Source organism: Tyto alba, unplaced genomic scaffold (genome assembly GCF_018691265.1).
Source record: "Tyto alba isolate M040663 unplaced genomic scaffold, T.alba_DEE_v4.0 Super-Scaffold_21, whole genome shotgun sequence".
Lineage (NCBI taxonomy): Eukaryota > Metazoa > Chordata > Aves > Strigiformes > Tytonidae > Tyto > Tyto alba.
The window spans coordinates 18,542,708-18,567,606 of record NW_024881295.1 but is presented as its reverse complement, the minus strand read 5'-3'; the positions used below and the strand labels follow the sequence as shown (position 1 = coordinate 18,567,606).

Here is a 24,899-nt window from a genome sequence, read left to right as displayed (position 1 = left end):
AAATCAGTGCACCCTTGCCTGGATAATCTGTTTGCATGTGCCCAAGGGGACTTGCTGAGACTCAGAGCAAAGTGTTCCAAAGCTCCCACTGCCATGGGTGTGCTCCAGCCCCAGCTGCAGGGAGGAAGCAAGCAATCTCAGTTGCTTTTCTTGTCAGCTAGAAGATGTTCTAGTAATGAGCCTGTCCTGGATTGAGTGAGTGGTGGAGTTTTTTGGTGGCAGGGGAGGGGGCTATCGGGGCGGCCCCCTGTGAGAAGCTTCTCGAAGCTCCCCCAGCTCCACGTCAGCTCCACTTGTTTGGGAAATTGAGCCCATCAGCTGCGCCTCTGCGATAACATATTTAAGAAGGGACGTGGTGATGTGCAGTGGGACTTGTGAGGAGGAGTTGCTGCAGCTGCGTGAACACCAAGGTCAGTGGAGGAACGGAGGAAGAAAGGGGGGGGGGGGGGGAAGGTGTGCCAGAGCAGAGACCCCCCTGTATCCTGTGGGGAGACGGCAGGGCGGCCCCCCCTGCCACCCATGAAGATCTACGGTGGAGCAGACATTGATTTATGGCCTGTGGCTCCTGCTTGCTTGATCAAGGTGCTGTGCCCGAAGAAGGCCGGGGTCTCATGGGAAAAGGCAGCCCTGCTGCTGTAATTCAGCGCTGGGAGGATTGCAGCATGTGGGGGTGTCCCACGCCGGAGCAGCTCGGGAAGGGCTGCAGCTGTGGGAGGGAATCCAGTCGGAGAAAGTTGGTGACCCATGATGGAGCAGTGTGGGGAACGCTGCGGCCCATGGGAGGAATTCATGTCGGAGAAAGTTTGTGGAGGACTGTCTGCTGTGAGAGGGGGACCACGATGGAGCAGGAGGAACAAGTTCCGGACACTCCCCTCACCAAACATGAAGGAAGTGGCAGAGCTGACTGCATCCCCCATTCCCTGCCCCTGCGCCCCTGGGGGAGGAGGTAGAGATATCGGGAGCAGAGCTGAGCCCGGGAAGAAGGGAGGGGTGGGGGGAAGGTGTTCTCAAGATGTGGCAATGCTTCTCACTGTCCTACTCTGGTATGTGTTGTTAGTGTCTGTAATAAACGTATGTTCTTTTTTTTCTTCCCCTAACAAGTCTGCCTTTTGCTCGTGATCATAAAAGGGGGATTTTTCCCCATCCCAGTCCTATCTTGAACCCCAAGCCTGGCTCTCTGTCCCTTCTCATTGCCGGAGGGGAAGGGAGAGAGAGCTGCTGCATTGTGGTTGGCTGCCAATCAGGCCTAAACCACAACAGAGCCCAAGAGCTGGAAGCAGAGAACCATTTTCCCCTTTTAGTCTTAATACTGATGAACAGACAGCAAAGTAAAAATAAAAGGGTCACTGGCTTAAATGCATAAGTGTAAACATGAGGTAGGCTTTGCACGGTTGAGCTGGTAACACTGGAGCTAGAGCCCAAGAGAAGTTTCAAGACTCTGAGCTTTGCTGGGATGAAAACAGGCTGGGGGCCCACAGGCAGAAGAAGACAATTTGGAATCCAGGAAAATGAGAAGAGAAAAAGATTTTAAAAATCAAGGTTGCAGTGGCAGCCTTGCAAATTCAACAAGTCCCAGGAGGGAAAAAAAGCGGGGCAAGGTTTCCAAAGGGAAAGGCAAAATATTTAGGTCTAGGAAGGCAGAGAGATAAGGACTGAGACAGCAAGATAGTAAGTGTAGCCACTACAACCAAGTTTAAAGGAAGACTTAGTTTAAAGGACCAGGTTTCTAGAATTAAGGCAGTATTCTAGAATACAACACACCTGTCTGCCACCAGGAAAATCACTGTCGATTAGAAAGCAGAGCACACACCTGTCTAGCATCCAGCTAATGAGGCATCAGTAGGAAAAAAGATTATGTACATCTGGGAAGGAACATACTGTCAACACCAAATGTGCTGGTAACATTTTTCCAAGTTCCTAAGCCCAGCACTTTGTAATGCATGTTTTCCTGCATGTTTTTTTCTTGATGACTGGCTCTCTTCTCAGTTTACAAGGAGCGGGTCACTGTATGACTGGACACATGGCAAGACAGTGAGGGTGATTTACACGTCATGACAATTATGTGAAGGAAACAGCCACTGAATTTATGGCATCTGTGTTCACATCTGGTCAAAAGAAGTAACAGTGCTGCAGTTAACCATGTCAAATTTGTTGCTGTTACACAGACTTCCACTTTATTGACCTTCTCCAACACCACTTCACCCCATGGTTAGGGCAGGTCCTTGTCAGGTCCTAGAGCAGATGTGAACCCAGTTTCTGCAAAGGCATTGCTGCCTGAAGCTGAAGATAAGCATCTGCTGGACAGGCCATCCTCTGGGGCTCTGGCTTCACACCATTAGAAACCAGATCTTTTGAGTATCTTTAGTTTCACCTGTTGGAAGTGAGAGGAGGCAGGTGTTTTGGGGACACACCCTGTGTGCCTTCCCTGAACTTCTACAGAAAGTTACTCCTGCGTTTCCCGAGGACCCCATACCTCCCTGCAAACATGCAAAGGTTCATTACATTTCAATCTCCATTCATCAGTGAAGACGGTGAACAGTGACATCCCCCAGCATCAATTGCTGAAGAATGTGGTAGTAATCAGGTGCCAGCTGGACTTTGTATCACTGATCACAGACAGTAGCCCTCCAAGCCCAGCTGTTCAGCTGATTTTCCACCCTCTGTGTAGGTCACTTACCCACACCATCTCTCTCCAATTTGGCTACAAAAATACTATGAGAAACCACGTCAAGAGCAATTTTCAACATTTTCCGCAGTCCTGCTGTCCACAGAACCTGCCAACTCATCATAAAAGGCCATCAGGTTGATAAAGTGTGATTTACCCTTTGTAAATCCATGCTGACTGTTCAAAATCACCTTATCCTTCCTATACTCGGGTAGTCATGGCTTCAAAGAGGGTTGTTCTATAATCTTCCCAAAGACAGGAGTCGGGCTGGCTGACCAATCTCCTGTAGTTCTATGGGTCATCCTCTTGTCTTTGAAAATGGGTGGCAAATGACATTTACCTTCTTACACTTAATCAGGAACCTCATCTTGACTCTCTTGGGGCACACAGGCAAAAATTGTAGAAGTGGTAGCTCTTCCTACTGACACAGAAAGTTTCCTAGAAGGAAATGGGAAGAAGAAAGAAGACAGGCACCAACACGTTAGGATGTTGCACACCCACATCCTACAGTTCTGTATGTCAGGGCTCAGAAAGGATCAGCGGCTGCCCAAGGCCCAGGGGCCAGAAGATGAGGGAGATACCACAACCAGCAAGGCAGGGGCCATACTAGCCAAGACACCATCCCCATGTCACCCAAGCAGCAAGACAAAGACAGGGATGGTGATCCTGGTCAATCCAGAGCCCAGATCACCAGACAAGCTTGCAATGATGGAGAGCCAACGTGAAGCCAGGAAATCAATCCGCAGGCCAGGATCAGATCCAGTGATGGTAACCAGGGTCAGACATAGACAAGACTGACAGGCATCTTCACAGCAATGACATACATCTGAGTCCAGGCAGGAAGACTGTCCATGGGTCGGGGTCTGGATCAGTGGGCAATTTCCATGCCCACGCACAGGCATGACTGTAACAGAGCTAGAGACAGGTAGACCTTGAACATTGCTCAGGCAGGGACTGAAGCCCTGGCTTGATCTTAAATGGAGTTCCTGGGCCCAGGCACAGGGAGCACGGGTGGAGGTCCCACATATGGATGATCAGGAACATAAAGACCTATCAGTGGTCTCAGAGCCATGGCAGGATCCCCGATTTGTACAAAGTAACCCCACTGGGGACATTCATGTTACGAGGCCTTTCAGGTAGAGGCAACACGCTCATGCTCACGTTTGTCGGTTTGCTTCAAGCCCCATCGCACTAGTTTCACAGTAGCCACATCTAGGTGCACATCAGCACCTTGCCTGCCCAAGGCCAAGGGCTTGCTGTAGTATTGTGGCTTGTCAGCACCATAAGCAGCAGGAGAAACAGCAACTGAGTAAGAGCATCTGGCACAGTCCTGTTCCTGTGCAGTTGTGCAGTAAGTGTAGCAATGGCTAGGGGCCAGCCCTAAGCGCAAAGTACTTTAAGTGCAAAGGCTTACCAGATAGCTACTGAACCTAGCAGAAAGGATGTGGCCAGTCTATCCCGAAGATCCTAGCCACACCGAAGCAGTGTAGGCACAAGTCACTGGGTAAACATGGTCACAGAGCCAAAATTCACTCCTCTGTATAAGAGAGGAAGAAGATGTATCTGTATCTACCGGGACTCAAAACTGTCATTCTGATTTACTGGGTGCACTGGGTCACTGGGCAAACTTCTCCAAATATTTAGAACATAATTGTTATGGGTCAATGAATTGAATAATTTCCCATTGAAAAGAATTCATTCAAGCATTTAAGTCAGCTTCATATATTATTATGTAGAACAAAACCCAAAATAAATTCTTGACAGGAACTATGTGTTGTTTGTACTGGGTACACTCAAGACTACAATGAATCTTCCTTAATGTGGGCAGTCTAAATACAGGTGCTAAACTCCCAAGAAAATGCAAAATAAAACCTCAGAGTTGCCAACATTATTACAAAATTATTCAATGGCAACATTCCCCACAGCCTAATAGCTGGGCACTGAGCCAGAAAACAAATCTAAGTTATTAGGACAGCTGTGCCCAACAAGAAGGGAGTTTAAAACCTCCTGAATAGTTCTGTAGTTTGAGAGAATAAATATACACATGACGGAAGGGGACGACTTCTTTCTCCCAAAAAAGCAAATTTTTAGTTTAGCATACATAGCAAGCTAGGAAATTATAATGTTATGCTCCACTGGGTGACTGTATCTAAGATGCCTACAAGCATACATCTTTAGGAATGGAACAGTACTGAAGGCTTTTTAAGTACTCATGCCAACCAATTCCCAACTCCAAGACAGAGCAGCGGAAAAAAAAAAAAAAAGATGCTGAGGATAAAAATATGCCTGATGTGTTTTCTGAAGTTGTAAGTATGTGCTGTTACGAGTTCATTAGAAAAAACTTGGACTCAAGTCTGATTCTCACTTGCAACTATGAAACCTTTTAAGAAGGGAGGTCTGGCACTCACGATAAAGCTGCTTTTCGTCAGCTGGAGGATCTTCAATGCCTATTTAACTAACTGCAATAAACACAACTTTAGACTTTTAAACTAAAAAAAAAAAAAAAAGGTCAAGGCATGGCCTCTATAAGTTTATTTCAAGTATAAAAACCATTCAATTAAATATCTACAGAGTTTTTACTTTCAGTATAAAGGTTAAACAGATAGAAAGAATCGAGTACCAAATTTGTGAAAAATATGACTCAATTAAAAATTCTGAACAGTGAAAAGGCACTTAAACAAAAGATATCCAGCAAAAACTATAACTCTTATGTCACAGTGAATGTGTAGTCAAACATTATCTAACACCTTATAAACAAAGAAATTAATTACAGTCTGGTTAAAGTGAGCAACATAGTCCAGACAAGAGTGAATTCAAACTCCCTGCATTTCAACAGTTTCACTTTTCTTTCAAGTGTAAAGAAAGCAGAGAGAGAGAGAAGGAAAAGCAAGAGAGGTCTTCAGTTAACTATCAGTTTACAGCATCGTGTTCAGATGAAGAACTCAATTTGTAGAAGTTCCACAAAAAAAAAAAAAAAGTAAGAAAACTGGGTAGCAGCATAAACACTTCATGGTATCCCCTGATCTGTCTGTTTGATGTGAAGGTTTTATATTTGTATTCCCAGTTTAAAAAAAAAAAAAAAAGTTTCTACAAAAATAAAAAGCCTTGTTAGAAGCATAACAGTCAGACTAGCCTAAGTAGAAAACAAAGGTGTAATGCTTGAGAATCCACTGCAGTCCCTTTCCAGTAGGAATATTTTTCCACTGCCAGCAATGGAAAGTACAAGTAGAAGTTTTCCAGAATCAGAAAACAAGACTATGACAACTTAAATGAGTTTCAGTTTTTCTTGGTCAAAATTGAACTAACTCCTGTATCCTTTAAAAAAATAAGATTCAAATATGCCCAAAAGAAACAATACATCTGACAATGGTATTTTTGGCACCAAAGCATATTTGTGAAATAAATACAGAGTAAGATCTCAGTCACTCACAAATATGAGGCAAATAGGGGGGAAAATTGCCAACACTCAAAAGAAAATGTATTTTTTTAAACAATTATTTAGAAATATGAAATAAACAGGAAAAAGCATTTTAGTGTTAGCATATTTTTCCCAGTGATACTGAATAAGACCTATGATACAGAGTGCTATCAAGTCTTTTGCATATTTTTTTCCAGATACATTTTCCTGTAGGTCTGAAATATCTCTTTTGAGTCTTTGACTGGAATGTGAAGAGCCTCGCCATCTCCATCCAGGATCTGTATAGCTGTATCAAGTGGAATACTGTCCTCAGCTGAAAGACAGACAGAGAATCAGGTTAAAGCAAAAGTCTATGGAGTCTCAAATGACTCTACTTCTTATGCATGTGCTACTTAAGGCCACCCACTCTCAAAAAGGATGCCACAAAACTTCCTTCCTAAAACACCAGGCACCTCAGATTTAAATCAATCCCCAATGCATCTTTAAGCACCAAATGGTCATTCTGGTGTCTTCAGTAAGAGAGATTTCTAAAGGATATTAAGAAAGGTGTGAATGAAAATGTGCATCTGTGAAAGTAAGAAAAGAAACATGAGGAAGGGCTAAAAGAATGGCAGACATCAATAGCCAACGACACATTCGACAACAATAAAAGATGTAAACATCGCAAAATGTGTTGCTTGCATCAAGACCTCAACACAGATAACTTGTCAGCAGAGTACTTGCACCCTGATAAGAGGAGGGTGGCAACAAGGCTACAATATGCTGAATACAACTTTTTGCTTCCTGACCAGTAGGAAAACAAGACTGTAGCTAGAAAGATACCTAAGAGAAAGAAACAAAGACAGGGGGGAGCAACCTCACCCAAGATTTACAAATGACGGAACAACCAAGATCCCAAGATGAAATATGCCACTGTTCTAACTGTTGACACCTAAACGGTACATAAGACCATCCAAAAAGTAATTTTCCAATCAAGAGAAACACAGAAGATGTAGTGGTGGCACCGCTTTTCCTCTGTCTGTCATACAAGTAATCCTGTCCAGACTACTGGGACACACAGATCTTGGTACCTGTGAGCACAGGTTTAAGTGCAGACAGTGTCAACTAACTGTGAAAGCCAAATAAAATTTTAAAATCACTTTCTGGTTTTATAGTCTCACACTAGATTTTGTTACATCACTTCCTACATTTTAAAGTGGGAAAGAGCTAGCTTGGTCTTTATCTACAGTTTAAAACTGTACTTGAATCTTGTCACCAGTGCTACCTCTGATTCAACTGCACATACATACCCAGGAAATTCCAATAACATATTCTTATGGCAATCAAAATCCCCACAAATCTTTGAAACTCACATTTCTACTCTACGGTATCCACTTCAGCAGCAGAGCCAGTAAAGAATAAGTTAAAATACTTGATTAAGATTTGCTACTGGAAAGGAACACTTAAAATCAAGCAAAGGGTATTTAACTTATATTTCAAAAGTCATTTCACCTGTAGAGATCTCTTCCAGCTTTTTTTGCTTCACTGGACCACATTTTAACCAATCTTCTTTCTTACTCTTGACACCTAAATTAAAAACAAAACAAAACAAAACAACACGACGTTTTTGAGGTTCCTAACACATATACTAGCACGTGCAAAAGGAAATTTCCTTTGGGTGTGAAAATGACTGCAAGGACTGGCACGTACAACTTAAGATTTGGTTTTATTTAAAATCAAATACAATATCTGACACAAATATGCTTCACGAAGCACCATGCAAAATGTTGAAAGATTAGGGACATGGAAGAAGAGGAAAAAAGGCAGCTTAAAGCAAAGATAGCAAAGATTATGGAGACTGCGTGCAGCACACGTCTGGCTCAAGCCCTCTCTCTTCCTCAATGACACACAAGATCTCTCCCACCGCTGTTTACCCAGCCAGATTTATACACAACCAGGTGGACACTGAATACAAATCAGATCACCTTTGCAAACTATGTCAAGGGAATCTGCTTTCTATAAACAAGCCAGTCTATCTTCTACAAGTAGGTTAGAAAGCCTTCTTGCGAAGTTACTTGAAACTGCCATGCTCTAAACTACTCTAACTCTGTTCTGTAAAACTTATGGAAAAAGAGTAAAACGTGAAAATGAAGGAAAAGTCTCATGTTCTTTTTCAGCTTAACACACAGCTACAGTCTGTCAGGAAGCTAACTAAACTATTTCAGCCTTCAGCTTCTAGTCCCATCTTTTCAGTCTGTAGTTTTGTGTAACGAATTTAAAAAGGAGTACATACTTTTTACTTGCAAATTAATTTACTTACAAATTAGTAATCCAGATAGCAACATACCTGCCACAATGACTTTCTCTCTCTCCAGGGAATTCTTTGCAGATAAGCTTTCTTCATCAGTGGTTGGATTTCTGAACAGTATCTCTGGACACAGCTTAAATTCAAGTACTTCCAGTTTGCATGATTTCTCAATTTCTGAGACAGAAGCACCTCTTTTCACACTTGGGCTTTTTTGTGACACTTTGGGCTTTATATGCCGGACAGGTCTGACAGGTGATGTCTCTAATTTTGTCAGATATATGCGTTCCTGTGCCATACGTTTAAATGCGACTCTGTTCAGGTATTGCTTTTTTGGTTCCTTTTGAAGATGTAATTTCAATCTGCTATTTCTTCTATTTAAATATAGCAGGTTTTTATCAGGAAACATTTTCTCAGAGCACTTGTCTTTGTTTTGAGCATCAAGACATCTCTCTTTGTTAGAAAAGTAGTTTTTAGAGATGTTAGAAGATCGAGCCCTTCTTCTCTGTAGTTTAAGCACAGAGCGATCTGCTAATGAACTCTTTGGTTTCCAGACATTTTCTCCATTCAATTTTTTACCTTTGTCAGTATTTATCAGGTAATTATATGAAAGCTGCTTGGAATTCTTTACTTCAGATTGTTTCAGTCTTTCCTCTTCCACCTTTGTTTTCTTAGGGTCTCTCTTCCCAATCATATTTTCCCTCCTCTTCCGTTTGTACGACTGCTCCTGTGAAGGATGAACTTTCATAGATTTATGCTGAGAATATTTGGAGTTTCTTGACTTTAAGTCTACAGTGCCAAAATTTGGGAACATTACAGCATCAACACAATAACTATTCAGCTTTTCATGTTCTATTTCTGCTGATAATTTGGCTTTCTCTTTTATGTTAATTCCTGCATCTTGCCCAAGCATCTCCTTTTGTTTCCTCCAGTTCTGTTCTTCAGCTGAGTTCTCTCCACAGGTTTTACTTTTTTGTCCTTGATTGGCTTCAGCATGCTTAATTTCAACAGTTTCTGACTTCATAAGTTTGCAAACATCTGCTTTGGATTTTATGACCAAACCTGGTTTGGTTTTATCTTTTGAAAGGGGCTCTTCTTTTAAAGCTCTCTTTTTGGATGACTTTGTCATGTTGTCTGCATCTGTATGACCTGCCTTCTCTGGTAACTCTTCTGAGCCTGTCTGATGTTCTTTTTTGTCAGAATGAGATCCTTTGCCTATCAGTGGGGTTCCTCTGTCGACCTGCAGCTCTTCCTTCCAGTGGCTCCTTTTAGATTTATCAACATCCCGATTTTCAGAGGAATTAAGTGGTCCAATTTTTTCCTGTTGTGTTGCAACCAGTTTGTATTCATCATTCACCTTTAGACTAGCTTGTTTGTTCATCACAGAGGTGTATTTGCAAGTATCTTCTTTATTTTTGCTAACACTGTTTGGGTTTTTTTCAGAAATCAGGTTTCCTTCTGTACAGTTCACTACGGCATCAGATTTACTGCTGTTTTCTTGTCTCTCTGCAGAGCTAGTATTTTCAGCTTTTGCACATTGATCATTTCTCTCTGAACCAGATGTTCCAACTTTATATGGGCACTGTGGTATTTTACATGCTGCAGACAGACAACTCATTAAAGAACAATCTTTTTTTTTCCTGGGGTTGGAAGTTTTCTGTGTTCTTTTTTTCTTCTCACATGGATTCTGACAAGGCTGCATAGTGCCTTCAAGGTTCTCCTCAGCGGATGCCTCTTCTGACCGTTGACTTGCTACTCTCTCCTTGTCACTAGAGGAACACTGTTTGTGTTCAGGAAACAGTTCTTCCATCTGATCAGAGCTTAACACTGCAATTTTTATCTGATCTACTGGATCCTTCAAATGAGAACTCTTGTCACAAATTTGAGTCTCTTTTTGAGGTTGATTGTCCATCTGCTCAGCCACAGAATCGTTTCGTACTGGTTCTTTTGTTAGCATATCAGAACCTTCAATGCCATATGGAAACTCTTTCACTAGTTCAGACAGCTGATTATTTAGACATTTAACAGGTCCTGTTCCCAAAAGATTCATCTCTTTTTCTGTGCTATTTCTACTGGACATGTGGTTTTGGTTACTGTTGTCTCTTGGAACAGTGAACACATCTGTTTCAGCAGTTACACTGATTGAGAAATCTAGTGAATTTTGATCTAATTGCTGGTTCATACCAGCAAGAATTTCCAAGCTATTTTCAGGATGCTTGAAAGATGCATTGAATGACGTTTTTTGTTCTGAGGTAGAAATTGTTTTAAGAGGATTGCCACGGCTTTCTTTCCCCAACTGGCTAGTTGTGATACCATTGCAAATCTTACCTGCTTTACTCATGCAGCTTGATGTTTCTTCCATCTTATGCAACAAGGTCACTCTTTGGGGAGTGTTATTGTTCAGCTCATTTTTATTCAAATCCAGCTGTTGTTCCTTTTGTTTTGGGTCAGATGCATTTTGTTCTGATGAGGCACCATTTAATGCACGTGTCTCAGGGACTGACCTGAAGATACCTGCTATTTGTGCATTATAAAATGTATCACCTTCAACAAGAGAACATACACTAGAAATACAAAACATCTGTTCTTCCAACACAGCTCTGGATGTATCTCCTGTTTCTAACACAGGTGGCTTGTCTTTATGGTCTCTTATACCTTCTTGAAAGATTTGGCTAGAAAAATTTATGCCCAATTCAGGAAGAAAAGGCTTGTTTTGTAATCCAAGCTGCAGATTTTCTCCAGCATCTTGTGCAGATTGACTAACTTTCCTTTGGTTTTTGTCATATGAATCATTTGCACTCACACTGTTTTTCACTATTCTGTTTCCATTATCTGATTCTGTCTGTTGCAAATCTGAGTCCACTTTCTGTACCAGAACACAACCAGTGGGTGATGACTGAACATTTTCTACTGTTCCTTTATCAGTATTTACCACACTTAAACCATTTTTCCCCTTTTCTTGCAAGCTACATGTGCTTCCCAAGTCAATCACCGGAGAGGTTTTCACTACAGATGTTGGACATTTGTCTGCCTCCTCACTCTGTGTTTTCTGTTCAGAAAGTACTAAAGGAGAGACAACTGCAACTTGGAGTTCAAAACTTTTTATCAAATTGCAAGTCAATGTATCAAGCTTTTGTGCTACAGAAGCAGTTATAGGCAAAATTGCTTCATTTGTACTAACCACAACATTATTCTGTTCTCTGTTTTTTGTGTTTTGGCTGCAAGGTGAAATCTGACGTGCTGTGGGGCTTTCATTTGACTGGCTATTTTGTACACTTCCAGATCCTGATGGATGCTTTCTCCACAAGCCCAGGCATGCAGCTAGCTCTTCCACAGAGTAACTATAATTGTTCTGTTTAAAAGATGTATCTTCAGTAAACGGTGTTTTTTTCTGAGCTACATCACTCTGGAATTTAGCTTCACCAGAATCAGTTGTTTCTGATGCAGGAGAGTTTGTGTGAACCATAAATGCCTGCTCACCTTTCAAAGTTTCTACGTTCTTCTCACTAGTGTCTTTTAGTAAGCTTCCACCTGAGACAGACATATCTCTCGGTGGTTTTTCACTACATAGGAGACTAGTCAGTATTTTATCAGCAGTAGCACCAGCTGTCTTCTCTTTCAATATATTTGTGCTGCTCATTACAAACTGAAAAAATGATGAGTTCTTGGGGTAAGCTGGCACATTCTTTGGTGCACTTTCGGTAGAGCTATTCACTTGACTAAAACCTGAGGCATTGTTCAAGGATGTCGCAGCTTTTTGAGAAGAGGCCAAGGCAGATGCATCCCTTTGTTCCAAGACAGGAGTGATCTCAGGATTATTTAACTGAGCTGTAAGTTTGCTCTGAGAGGGAATAGGAACAGAGCTTGGTGAAAGGCTTCCTGGCTCCACTTGAGGGTTATTTTGAGTCAGCTCTAATCTGTTATCAGCGTTGGCTATGTTTTTGTCATTTCTTTCTTCGGGTGAAGAGTTAAGTATTGGACACTCTGTCCTCACTGTTTCAGATGGGGAAGGTGGTATGTTTTGGTTGGGCACCCATTGAAGATGATTATGAAGAGCAGCTTGATAACTTGCAGGAAGTGGGGGAGTACTTTTGTCATGTTCTGAAGCTGTTAAGAGTTTTCTTCTAATATGATGCAACCTTTCAAGCAGGACACTTTTTTTTTTAATAGCGAGCAGCTTTTGAGCTTCCCAAGCTAGTCTGTCCTTCGTAATTGGTCTTCCATCTGCTGTTGCTGAAGAAATTTGAGAATTCACAGGCCCGTTCATCGAATTATTCGTCTGGCTTTCTTGAACTGAAGCAGGATCACTCAGTGGCTTTGAAGCAGCCACTGAAGAAAAAGTTTCCATTTCATGCACATCATCATACAGTTGTTTGGAAATGCCAGGGGATGGCACAGACATTTGATTAAAAGGCTGATTTGCTGTCACATTTCCACCTGAATTACAGACATTGCTAACTGATTGGCTGACTTCTCCAGATCGCCATTTCTGACAGTGCTGCTGAACACTGTTAAAACCAGAAGCATTTGTTGGATCTGATGGGTGCCTCTGTTGGCTAAGGGTGCATCCATTAGGCACATTTTGAACTGCCTGTGGTACACCTATTGAAGACTGTGCTGCAGCTCTTGAATCACAGTTGGCAGGCAACAAAGATGGTGCAGAACATCCACTACGAGCTTCTGATCCCATCTGACTTGGTCGATATTTTAGCAGCTGTACATTTGCTTCAGTATTTTGATTCAGTGAGTGTAAAACTTTAAACTGACTGTTGGGATAATATATTTGGTTTTGGACATGTTGCTCAGATGTACCAAGAGACATTGAATTATTATGGGAATAAATGTTATTTTGATACAACATTGTAGTTCTCATGGAATTATGCTGCGGTATTTGCGCCTGCACGCTGTAACCGTTTGTGATGGCATACTGAGGTTCCCGAAGTATATTCCTCAAGTTATTTCCAGTGTTCATTTGAGAAGACAGGGGAGGTAACCTTCTAAGGGAATAATTGCAGGCATTAGAATTTGTCCAAGAAGTCTGAGTCATCTCTGCCCGCAAACGTGGTGTCTGATTGGGAGGTTTTGGAGCTATTGGTACAAAGGACTGTGAATGTTGATTGACTGAGTATTTTGAGATAAAAAAATCATTGCCAGCTACAGATGCTCCTGGTAATGCCTGATCTGAAGTTTTGAATCCTTCAGCATTTACAAAAGGGAAAGCAGCATTGCTAGTTGGCATATACACCACCTGGTTATTTCCAGCATAAGTGCATGCATTTTTAGAAGAACAGGCATTTGTCTGAGGAAAAGCATGTGTATTAGAAAGCAACTGAGTATAACGTGCTTCTTCACTCTGTAGGTTGTTTTTTGCATCAGCATTCTGGAATGATCTTACATTCCAGTCCATCTTTTCTTGATTTCTTTTTCTTCAGTCAAAAAACTAAATGCTAAAATTAAAAAAAAAAAAAAAAAAAAAAAATTAAAACCTTAATCTTTCAATCAAATGTATTTCACTTTCCAAAAAGTGATTTAGAATGTATTATGAACAGAACTATTGAGCTTAAATTGCCAGGTAGAAGAGTAACTCCACTGGCACATCCCATGGACATCAATGTTGCCAATGTCGAGTTGCATAAATTATTTCCCAGAACACAGTTAAGGTACAAAAAGACAGAGCAGCAACTAACAATTCTATTGACTGTCTAATGAATAACAAAATCCTCACATTATTCTGCTAATTATATTATCATTCAACTTTTTAATTTAACAATAGATTGTTATGTTTAGCTTCTCATCCAACAACAATGAAAAAAACCCAATGTATTTGTATAACATGATACAATAAGCCACGCTTAAGAGCTGAGCATAAGAAGCACTTATAGAATATGATACAGGTCAGAGTTTTCTGACAAGAAGACCCAGGCTCAATTATACCCTCAAATATAACAAAAGGAGACAATTTATTTGGGTTCAGTAAAAATCTCTCATAATAATGCAGACTACTTGTTTTTATTTTACATGTCATTTGCTCTTCCCTGACACTGTGGGCAATTACTAGTTTTTGAAAAACACAACTCTGTGACTAGTTAACAGCACATGTAGCTACAGGCAAACCACCCCTAATTCTGTTTGGTAGCGTTAATTTACTCAGTTGGCTGATGGAACGAAGCATGGAGATGACCTCTGCTATTGCAGTAAGTATACCTCCAGGAGGTGACAAAGTCACAAATCTCTAGCTCTTCATGTTATATTCCAGAATTTACACTGATTACCAACAAGGCCAACTGGGTGAGCATGCTACTTCTGAACGACCTCTGGAAAGTTGTTAGACACATCTTCAAAAATGGAAAAGCGCAAAAAGCCATGATGACCTACAAGCATGAATGCTGTTTACATCTCAGTAGGTTCCTCTCAGTATGGTCAAACCCACCTAGGGCAGAACAAACATCCTGCTTTGTGCAGGGTGTTAGACAATTTCTCAAAAAAACGTTTCAGGTCATTTCTCCCAGATCACCCAAGGCTCCTGACTTTCTCTCATGGGCTCTTCTGGATTTTACGACTCTCTTGCTTTCAAACTTAGGAATTAGAAGCATGACTCAGATCTAGCCTGTAAAAGCCACAAAGTTATAGTTTTCCAGGTGTTATTATCAAGATTCGAAGATAGCTCTATCTTCCTTCACTCTTTCACTTTCTCTGCTGTCAAAAGATACCAATAACAAAAGAAAACAGGAAAACAAAGTCATACATGAAAGTCATAAAAAACATCAAGAACAGTATTAAGGCAATACTTACAGTGATGCAGGAAACAGATGAGAAAACAGGCTTTTGGATACAAGCTAAAGATTTCAGACTGCTAATGTTACACGGGGTATTTCCTGAAAAATAATCAGGGGATAAAACAGTCATATCCTTGAATTAGGTAACTGCTGAAGAACTTGAGGACATATATATGTTTCAGAAACATGACTGAGATATGTAAACAAGACTAAGAAGCCAACTAGTAGTAACTGTAAAATTCTTGCTAAACAGAGGAGAAACTTGACTACATGCAACACACAATTTAGCCAATAGTCAAAAACAATTCTCGTCACTGTCAAGACCATAAAAATGAAAAGCACAACCTCAGTTCATCATCATTATCAGCTGGATTAAGAAAACTAAGTTTGCATTTGTGGTGACTAACGGCATGGACTCAGATCATGGGTGATGCTGAGACACTTTATTTCAACAAGTGGGCTGCTTTTGGATAACAAACACAGAGGAGTTTCAAGGGCTGGTAGTAGGAACAACATGTCTAGCTTGCAACTGTTCTTGTACCAGTTGATGCAAATGTTGCAGCTTGTCCTGAGGTAGGGGCCACTGATTTACCCGTACAGGATTATCCTTTGTCCATGTTAGGGCCAGGACTTGCTGCCTTTCAGCAGCCCCTATGACAAATTCATCCCCATGACAATACCCCAAGAAGCAAGACAGTCTCTTCCCCAAAGTGTGATGAGAAGTGGTAGTACATACGGTTTGACGCATGCGGTACGGCCCTCCAGCCCCTTGATAATTATAAGGTCGGGACTCTGTTTTGGGGTGGTTAAGCCACCCACCCCCCCTAGGGCATTAGTTGACTGCATCAACGGCCAGTTAGATGGCCAGGCAGATTGTGCAATTACCGTCACATCAGCACCACTGTCCATCAAATCTGTTAAAGTAATTTTTGCAGACAAACAACTATGGATTAGTTCACATTTCAAGGAAGGACAGCTATGTGTGAGAGGCTGAGCCCGCATGTTTTAAGGTTCCCCAGTGGATCCGAATGCCCTCTCCCTGCTTTCTCGATTCAAATGTCCAGGTGAATGAGCATGGAAATACACAAGTTGTGCTATTTTTGCTCCCACAGGGACACGACAGGGTGGAGTAGGGGTCCATGCCATTATTTTTATCTCCCCTTTATAATCTGAGTCAACCAATCCAGGTAGGATGAATAAGCCTTGCTGAGTTGTGGATGATCAATGCACTGCAACCGTTTCCAAGGGATCCGCAAGCATGTGGGAATAAGATGCACTGCTGTGGACACTAGATCTACCGTGACTGCGGTGGCCAGGTCCACTCCAGCCCTGCGTGTTGTTCCGGCACAAAGTTCCCTTGTTGGAATGAGCGCTGGGCAGGAGGGTGATTTGGTGTCAGGGTGTGACCCCCCGTCATGCTCTGTGACAAGTTTCTCTGAGGCTGGCTAGACCGTGCCAGGAGCAGTTGCCCCTCCTTTGTAAACCTGGATCTGCATTGCTTAGCATAATGTCGTCCTTTTCGGCACCAGGGACAAATACCTGGTCTGGTGTCTGCCCCCTTTTTTGTTTCTGGGCATTCTCATCACAAGGGTCCCAAATGACCACAACTGAAACAAATGCCAGAATTGGGGTGCATATTCATGGCCGCAAATGTCTCAGTTGATGACTCTCCAACCCTATACCTTGGCAGGCTCGTATCATCTCTGTGACTGTGGGTGCCTTTAATGCTCTTAATACCTTTTGACAGTCCGGGTTCGCATTTTCTATTGCAAGCTGCTTAAATATCGAACCACAGGCTGTGGAATTGTCTATCTGTTTGTCCAGACTAGCTTTGAGCCTGTCTAAAAACTTCATGAAAGGCTCTGTGGCTTCTTGGCAGATATTTACACAGCAGGTTTGCATGGTTCCGGTGTCAGGGACTTTACGAAAAGGCTTTCATCGCCAAGGTCTCAGATTGATTTATTGTGTCAAGGGGCAATTGATCTTAAGCGGTTGTAGTGGCATAAGCACCTTCACCCATTAATTTTCCTACAGTAATACGCTGAAGTCGGTGTCCCTGCGGACACAACAAATTTTCTACCGCCTGTGCCGAGCATGCCTCCCGCTATTCCAACATACACATCATGAGTTGCATCCCTGTAAGTATTAATTTAGCTATTGCTTTGCAATTGTGAGGGACTGGGTTATAGGAATCTATTGTACTTTCTACCATGGCGATTGTGAAAGGGGGCCCCCAGGCCATTGTCCTGTACCGACCGAGAGAGTTCTTTAAGGATCAAGTACGATATAGCCTCCCACTTAGGCTGTTAGTTAGGAGTATATATAACAGGGAATGCTTTCAACATATCGAAATCCCCCCTGCTGTGCAGCTTGTCTGCGTGCCACAACCCATTTATCACGTGGATTGGGAAGGTACAGGTCTGGTTCCTTCTCTGGGTCAAAAGGCCCCGAGTTCCAGGGATCCGTATCAGGGTTGCCTCCAACAGCCCCCATCAGACAGGGCTTTCTAGAAATCTCTTGCTGCACACTTTTGCTGGTGGAGCAGCTGGGGTTAAGACTTCCACTGAATCTGTCGCAGCAGGCAACAGTTCCGTGCCATCATCATCCTGTAAATCACCAGGCACCACATGGGACTTTAATGCTTCAAACACGATCCGCCAAGCGGCCAAGAGCCTGGAAGAAATTCTGTCTCCCCGAGTAGCCTGATCCCAAAGCTTGACCCCTATATCATCCCATCTTTTGGGACCAAAGACGTTGGTGCTGTTTAAAAGCGGGTCATGATCTCGAGCCCAGAGTAGCAGTCTTTTAAGGTCATTGCTGTCTAAATCTTGATTGTGTTGCTTTAGCATTCGCTTCATCAGGTCAAGAACATTCCTGAGCTCTGGCGACAGAGAATTCTCATCGTTCTTGGCCGCGTACCTTCTGTCCTGCAGAAAAGGTCTGTGAGGAGCGCCTGGAGCTTCCTTTCAGCCCTCCAAGTTCAGTCAAGCAACGCCACTGGTATGACCATTGGATTGTCTATTCATGTCCCTGTTCAGGCACCATTTGTGGTGACTAACGGCACGGACTCAGGTCACGGGTGATGCTGAGACACTATTTCAGCAAGCAGGCTGCTTATATACGTTTCAAAAGTTACAGTATTTTTCCATCAGCTTAACAGCACTGCATTGCCTAACATTTTGCATACTTCCTTATGTCCTTATATGGGGTGTTCATGCGTTGATCACTGTCATGGTTTGAGCCTGGTCGGCAGCCAAACACCACGCATCCACTCTCTCCCTTCTCTTCCAGCAATAAGAAGGGACAGATGAGCTGGGCTTGGGATTCAAGATAGGACCGGGAGGGGAAAAATCACCCTTTATGGTCACGAGTGAAAGCAAAAGGCAGACTCGTTAGGGGAAGAAAAAAATAACATACATTTCTAACAGACACTAACAACAATACTTAACAGAGTAGGACAGTGAGAAGCATTGCCACATCTCAAGAACACCTTCCCCTCACCCCTCCCTTCTTCCCAGGCTCAGCTCTGCTCCTGATATCTCTACCTCCTCCCCTCAGTGGCACAGGGGCAGGGAATGGGGGGGTGCAGTCAGTGCTGCTGCTTCTTCCATCTTTGGTGGGGGGAGCTTCTGGAACTTCTTCCCCTGCTCCATCATGGTCCCCCTCTCACAGGAGACAGTCCTCCACAAACTTTCTCCAACATGAGTTCCTCACAGGGGGCCATCCCTATAGCCCCCTCCCTTGCCCCCCAAAAAACTCCACCACTCACTCAACCCAGGACACATGGTTTGAACCCAGAGAGCAACCAAGCACCACACAGCTGGTCGCTCACTCCTTCCGCCTCAGGAATGGGGAAGGAGAAAATACAACAAAAAGCTCAGGAATCAAGATAATGACGGGGAGGACTCACTCAACAGTTATGGTCATGGACAAAAGACTTGACTTGGGAAAAAGCCCCACATCAATTTAATGTGAACACCACCACCACTGCTAATTTACCAATCAAGTCAAAGTAGGATAAGGAGAAATACAACCTCATCTTAAAAACACCTTCCCCCACCCCTCCCTTCTTCCCAGGCTCAGCTTTGCTCCCCATTTCTCTCTCCCCTTCCCTCCAGCAATGCACGAGGGCAGGGGATGGGGCTATGGTCAGTTCATCACCCATTGTCTCCGCCGCTCCTTCCTCCTCAGAGGGAGGACTGCTCGCACTCTTCCCCCGGTCCAGCACGGGGTCCCTCTCACAAGAGACAGTCCTCCACGAACTTTCTCCAACCTGAGTACTTGTCACAGCCTGGAAGGAGCCATTTAGGACAGCCTCCCTCCCTTTGGGACCTATCACCAAGTTCAAGATACCCTTAGACTAAATTAAGGTGAAACAACACCAGGCAACCAGTTTAACAATTTATTAATACAAAATACAAGGCAAGTGGTTAGATTCAATAACTTAATGGCAACAACTTAACTGGATAAGCAAGTCCCATGCTACACATTCTTACTTGGATCTAGTTATAATTCATTAAAGAGAAAGTGCGGGGGGAGAAAGATAGACAGAGAAAGATATCATCACCCATGAATCCAGCAGTGTCCCATTGGTCCTCCTGATTCTTGGGTGTCTTGGTGGTGGGAGTCCACCCCTAGCTTCTGATGATACCATTTTTATACAGTCCGAGTGCCAAAATCTCCACCCCGTTCCAATAAACTTCGTGCATATGAATGGTGAGCGGGGTGTCATCTGATGGTAGGTGTGGTCTGGTTTGGCACAGGCAGCTCATGGTGTCCCAAGTAAGTGACAGTGAGAATATCTTGGGGGCTGCATCATGAGACCCTCGTCAAGGTCAACCACCTACCACCCTACACCTGCAGTTAGTTGTTGACAGACATTAAAGTCACAGGTTCCTGCCTAGTTCAAAACCACAGGATGTATCGTTAAATCCTACCTCCACAGGGCCAGAAGTTGGTGTTTCGTTCTTGCTTGTGGTTTCCTCTGTACCAAGAAATGTTTAAGACAAACGTCCACACATCTGTCTGCCACAGTACTTCCCACAGGCTGCAGCTCTTCCCGAAATGCTCCAGTGTGGGTTCCTCCCACACTCTGCAGTCCTCCCAGAACCAAATTATTCCGGCACGGGCTTCCCACGGAGTCCCAGCCTTCTTTGGGCAAAGCCTCCTGCTCCAGTATGAGGTCCTCCACAGGCTGAAGGTGGGCACCTGCTCCACCGTAGCCCTCCATGGGCAGCAGGAGGAGAGACTGCCCTCTCACCACAGGCTGCAGAAGAGTCTCTGTTCCAGCACACCTCCAACCCCCTTCTTTCTTCCACGGACCTCAGTGTCTGCATAAGTAGCTTCCTCACAACTCCAACTCCTCCTCCCAGGTTCCCCTTCTCAAATACATTATCACAGAAGTGGGGCCACCATCACTAATTGGCTCAGCCTTGGCCAGAGGCAGGTCTGACTTGGAGCTGAGGGAGCTTCGAAAAGTTTCTCACAAGGATCCCTGTAGTCCCCACCCTTGCTACCAGAAACCCCCGCCACACACATAAACTCAACACAATCACAACCTAAAAATTTTTTATAACTTTATTACAACAAAACATGCTACTTTCTAAAGTGATATTTAGCAGAAAGCACTTGTCTTAGGAAGAATATCTGAGAAGTTCAGTGTCAGTATGTGAAAGACAGAGAAGACTAGTTCTCACATGTCTGCTTCACTCCATCTGCTACTTTTTCACCTTAACTGCAAGCCTCAGATATCATCAGCAACTACTACCCAGGCAACTGCCAATTCTTCATTGATGGTGCATAGAAATGAAATGGAGAGACATCCCCCTTGAATGTGGGAGTACAAGCATAGCTCTTCAACAAATATGTGACTAAAACACCTACACCTAGACTTCTCTATCGGATAGTTTTAGGCATGTCTCTGGCCTCTGTCTTATGTAATGTCCCTGAAATACTCTGTGGATACACCTCCCATTTACCTCACAGAGAGGTCAGAGGGCAATTTGGGCCATCTATATAAAGACCAGTCAGTCGGTTTCTATGATTCACCAGCTAACATGGACAACTAGTTTAAATGTAGTAAGCAAATGCAAAAGGGAAGAGGTTGCTGAAACTAATGGGTATAAAAAGACAGCTCACCAACTGTGGGCTAAGACCAGCAGCAGAGTACCACAACACTGAAGATCCCCACCACCCGAAAAATCAACAGTTATGGAGGCAAACATCCTTCTCCAGGCTATGTCAACACTAAACAATAGGTGTTCCTGCAGCCCTACAGTCCACCCCTGACAAATAGGCTGGATAATAGTATCTTGTAAGGTCAGAATGCAAGTGTGCATTCTCTGTGTGTGTGTACCAAAGACTAGTTTATCTGGACAGCATCTGTCCAAAACCGATCAAATCAAAAGGGAAGATGGTCATCAACCACCGACTGATGGTGTTGAAAAGGAATACAATCATAACCTGGATTAAACAATAAACAGAGAAGTCCAAAGACACTTTTGAAACAAAAAAGGACTCAACAGAGGTACAAGAGAAGTGTGAAATTTTTAACAAGAGGAAAACACCTTGGAGTGTAAACAGCAGTAGTGAAGACCTGTGTGACACTGCCCAAAGTCACGCTGCTAATATCACAGCCTCTACCTGTGCCAGAGTATCCTCTCCATCAGATGCTTTAAGGAGCCCAGCCTGTATCCAGCTAGAGGACTGACAGTGCACAGTGCAACAAGTAGGGACCCACACCTCAGCTGTGTGCATGCAAACTCACAGGATGCTTTCTTACCAGCATGGGGATCGGCAGGTTCTAGGCAACAGTAAATGCTCACATAAAGCTGAAGCAACCCCATCTCTCACAGAAGCTGTGTGCAAGAAGAGGGCTTCTGCTTGTAACCCATACATCTGAGTTACAAGGTGGAGAGAAAGGGATGCATATCACAGAGAGATTAGAACTTTCTGAGATAAAAGAAGGGTGTTTAGAAACAGTGGGTGCTTCCAGAAACTGTAGAAGCTTAATATTTTTAAATTGTCACATTTTGTGGTTTATTTATTATCAATTTTTCTTCTGATGACATAGTTCAGTGACTGCCAGTTCATTACATGTTCCTAATAACCTGCTTCAATCTTGAATAAACTACATGAACAGAATAGCTCTCTACTACAGTTTACCATAACTATATGTTACTGTATCTGTGCAATTTTTTTTAATTGTAATTGTATACTGTAGTGCTTGGGCTATTAAAAAAAATTAGATCACTGTAATGTTTGCATAGTCATGATCTCTATCCTCCACTAGGTAACACTGCTATACATTTGCTCCTGCTAACAGACTGACCTTAGCATGACTAGTGAAAGGAAGTAAACCATTTTCACCCGGAGTTTAGTGACACCAGTAACCCAAAAGTACCACGAGGAAGTAATCAGCAACAGGAGATGAAAGGAATGATGACAAATAAGCAGTATGCAATTAGGTAACCCATGTAACATTGGGACCAGGAGACTAATAATATAAAGTCAGCACATCAAAATCAACCCTGTGCCATATCTCGCTCAGAAGAGAGAGATAAGTGACTTGGATTCGTAAATTCCCAACAGACTGGACAACAGCAAGATAAATCTCAAAGTCCATACATAAACACTTATTAAAATCCCACAGTGTATTAATTGGATAGATGAAAATTGACTATGCATATAAGAAATTATGGCAAGCGATATGATACGCCTTGCATTACTTAATGATAACAAGGATAAGCAGGGTAAAGAGAACAAGAGAGACAGAGAAGAGAGATGGGGATAGAAATAGGGATCACCAGTCCAGGTTCCTGCATTGGTCCTGTCAATGAGGGCTGAAGGACGCATCTGTCTTCTTCACTACTGTTATCCTTGGCCCTCCTCAATTTAGAAACACTTTCCTTGGGTCCTTCCCTAGGTCAACCCACATATCGACATCTTATATGTATGGGGAGGAATAAGGCGCTTCATGGGATGTTGTAACTACCATGATCTTGTTAGCCTTCATTAGCATATGCAGGGGGCTCAACTTTAACGTGCATTTCGCAGATAATGAAGCAAAGGTCATTCTCTGGACAGATGGCCCTGAAACTTTACAAGGTGCACCAGAGCAGAACCATCCTGTCCCCACAAGGCTCCTTCTTCCAGACATATCCTGTGCTATCCAGGCAACCTTATCAACTCACTGAGCACAAAGCCTGCGTTATCCAGACTTCACATTATCTACCCCGCGACTATAGTTTTGTCTTAGGGTGCTTTTGGATATTTGAGACGCTCCTTGGAAAGGCTGGGAGGGCCTCCACACACACCTCCCCCCACCCCCTTATCTTTACCAAGTCTCCTCTCTTGCAATTGTTTATGCTTCCCTCAGCTTGCTTCTCTCAGTCTTTGTTTCAGGGAGTTACAAGTACTCTCTTACACCCTGTGGAAGATCCTTTGATCACTCTAGAGAAACAGCCACCAGTAGATCTCATTGCTTTTCAAAAACACTGAAGTTTACTTAGTGCAGGTCCACTGATAAGGAAGAAGCTAGCATTGTAATCTGATCTGAAATGTGGTCAGCAAAATCTCATTTTTATCAATGTGACAGCCAACATAGGGCTGCCCTCCCCCCAGTTACCTATCAGGATACATCCATGGGAGCTCAACTCCTCTGGTGTAACTAACTGTAGCATGGCTTATGGTACGTTGATCTCAGCCAGCAGCCAAGCACCCCCATGCAGCCACTTGCTCATCCCCAAGCAGAACAGGGGAGAAAATCGAGAAGAACAAAAAGTGAGAAAACTCAAGAGAGTTTAACAGGTAAAGAAAAGGGGAGGCAGGGGGTGGAAACAAGCAACAGAAAAGCAATTACTCACCACCTCCCACAAGCAGACTTGGTATAGGGAACTAACTGCTTTGCAATTTCTTAAAAATCCTGTTTACCTTCAATGTTCTTTTAAAACTCGTTTACTGGACACTGGTGCTTGTCAAGGATTAAGTTTATCAGGGACTGGTATTCGTCAAAGACACAATGTGTCAGACACAGGGAGAGATAACAAGAATAATGGTGTTAGTCTGACCATAAAACTGGTTAGAACCCATCAGGAAGCTGCTGAGATCACCAAGTACAAAGAGAGCATGCATGAGTGACTAAAGTTCATCTAAAGGACAAAAGAGAGAGAGGAAGACAAGACCCCTCAAGAAGTAAATGACCACCAGAGACAGATCTGAGACAGTGTGCAAACTAATCCTGCCTCTCTTATGCATATGTATGTTTGTGTTGCGTAATACCATGAATATGTATACCTGCACTGTATAAATTGTTGGCAAAATGTGCTGTTGGTGTGCAAGCTAGGAATAGCGATCCCTGTTGCACGCAGTGCTGCAATAAACATACCTGCTTTATAACTCTGAGTTGTAAGGTTTGTTTCCACGCATCAGACTGATGCTTGGCTAGTCTCTGAGCAACAGCCACCTTGGAAGCCAAACCCCACTTCTTCCTCCTTCTGTTTTTACTGGTGAGCATGAGGTTATACTGCATGGAATATCCCCTTTCGCCAATGTGGGTCACCTGTCCTGGCTGTGCCTCCTCTCATCCCACTCATTGTAGGGGCAGAGTAGGAAACAGAAGAGGGCCTGCTGCTGTGCAAACACTGGTCAGCAATCACCAAAACACTGGTGAGTTACCAACACTGTCTTAGCCACAGATCCAAAACCCAGCTGGTGTGAAGAAAATTAACTCCATTCCAAGGCAGTACAGGGCTGCAA

General features: G+C 43.1%; 1 protein-coding gene across 2 annotated transcripts in view; it reads right to left on the bottom strand.

Annotated features, from left to right (window-relative positions):
- RESF1 (retroelement silencing factor 1) overlaps positions 1-24,899 on the bottom strand; it is a 49,797-nt gene that overhangs the window by 4,816 nt on the left and 20,082 nt on the right. The window contains exons 3-6 of one of the 2 annotated variants that reach the window (XM_042795224.1): positions 15,160-15,242; positions 8,410-13,814; positions 7,575-7,649; positions 5,695-6,396 (exon numbers count right to left, since the gene is read on the bottom strand). In XM_042795224.1, coding sequence (XP_042651158.1) covers positions 6,254-6,396; positions 7,575-7,649; positions 8,410-13,774 — 5,583 coding nt within the window. In that variant the 5' untranslated portion in view covers positions 13,775-13,814; positions 15,160-15,242 and the 3' untranslated portion in view covers positions 5,695-6,253. Of the gene's footprint in view, positions 1-5,694; positions 6,397-7,574; positions 7,650-8,409; positions 13,815-15,159; positions 15,243-24,899 lie in introns of those variants that run through there. The other variant, XM_032986199.2, reaches the window with a different exon arrangement.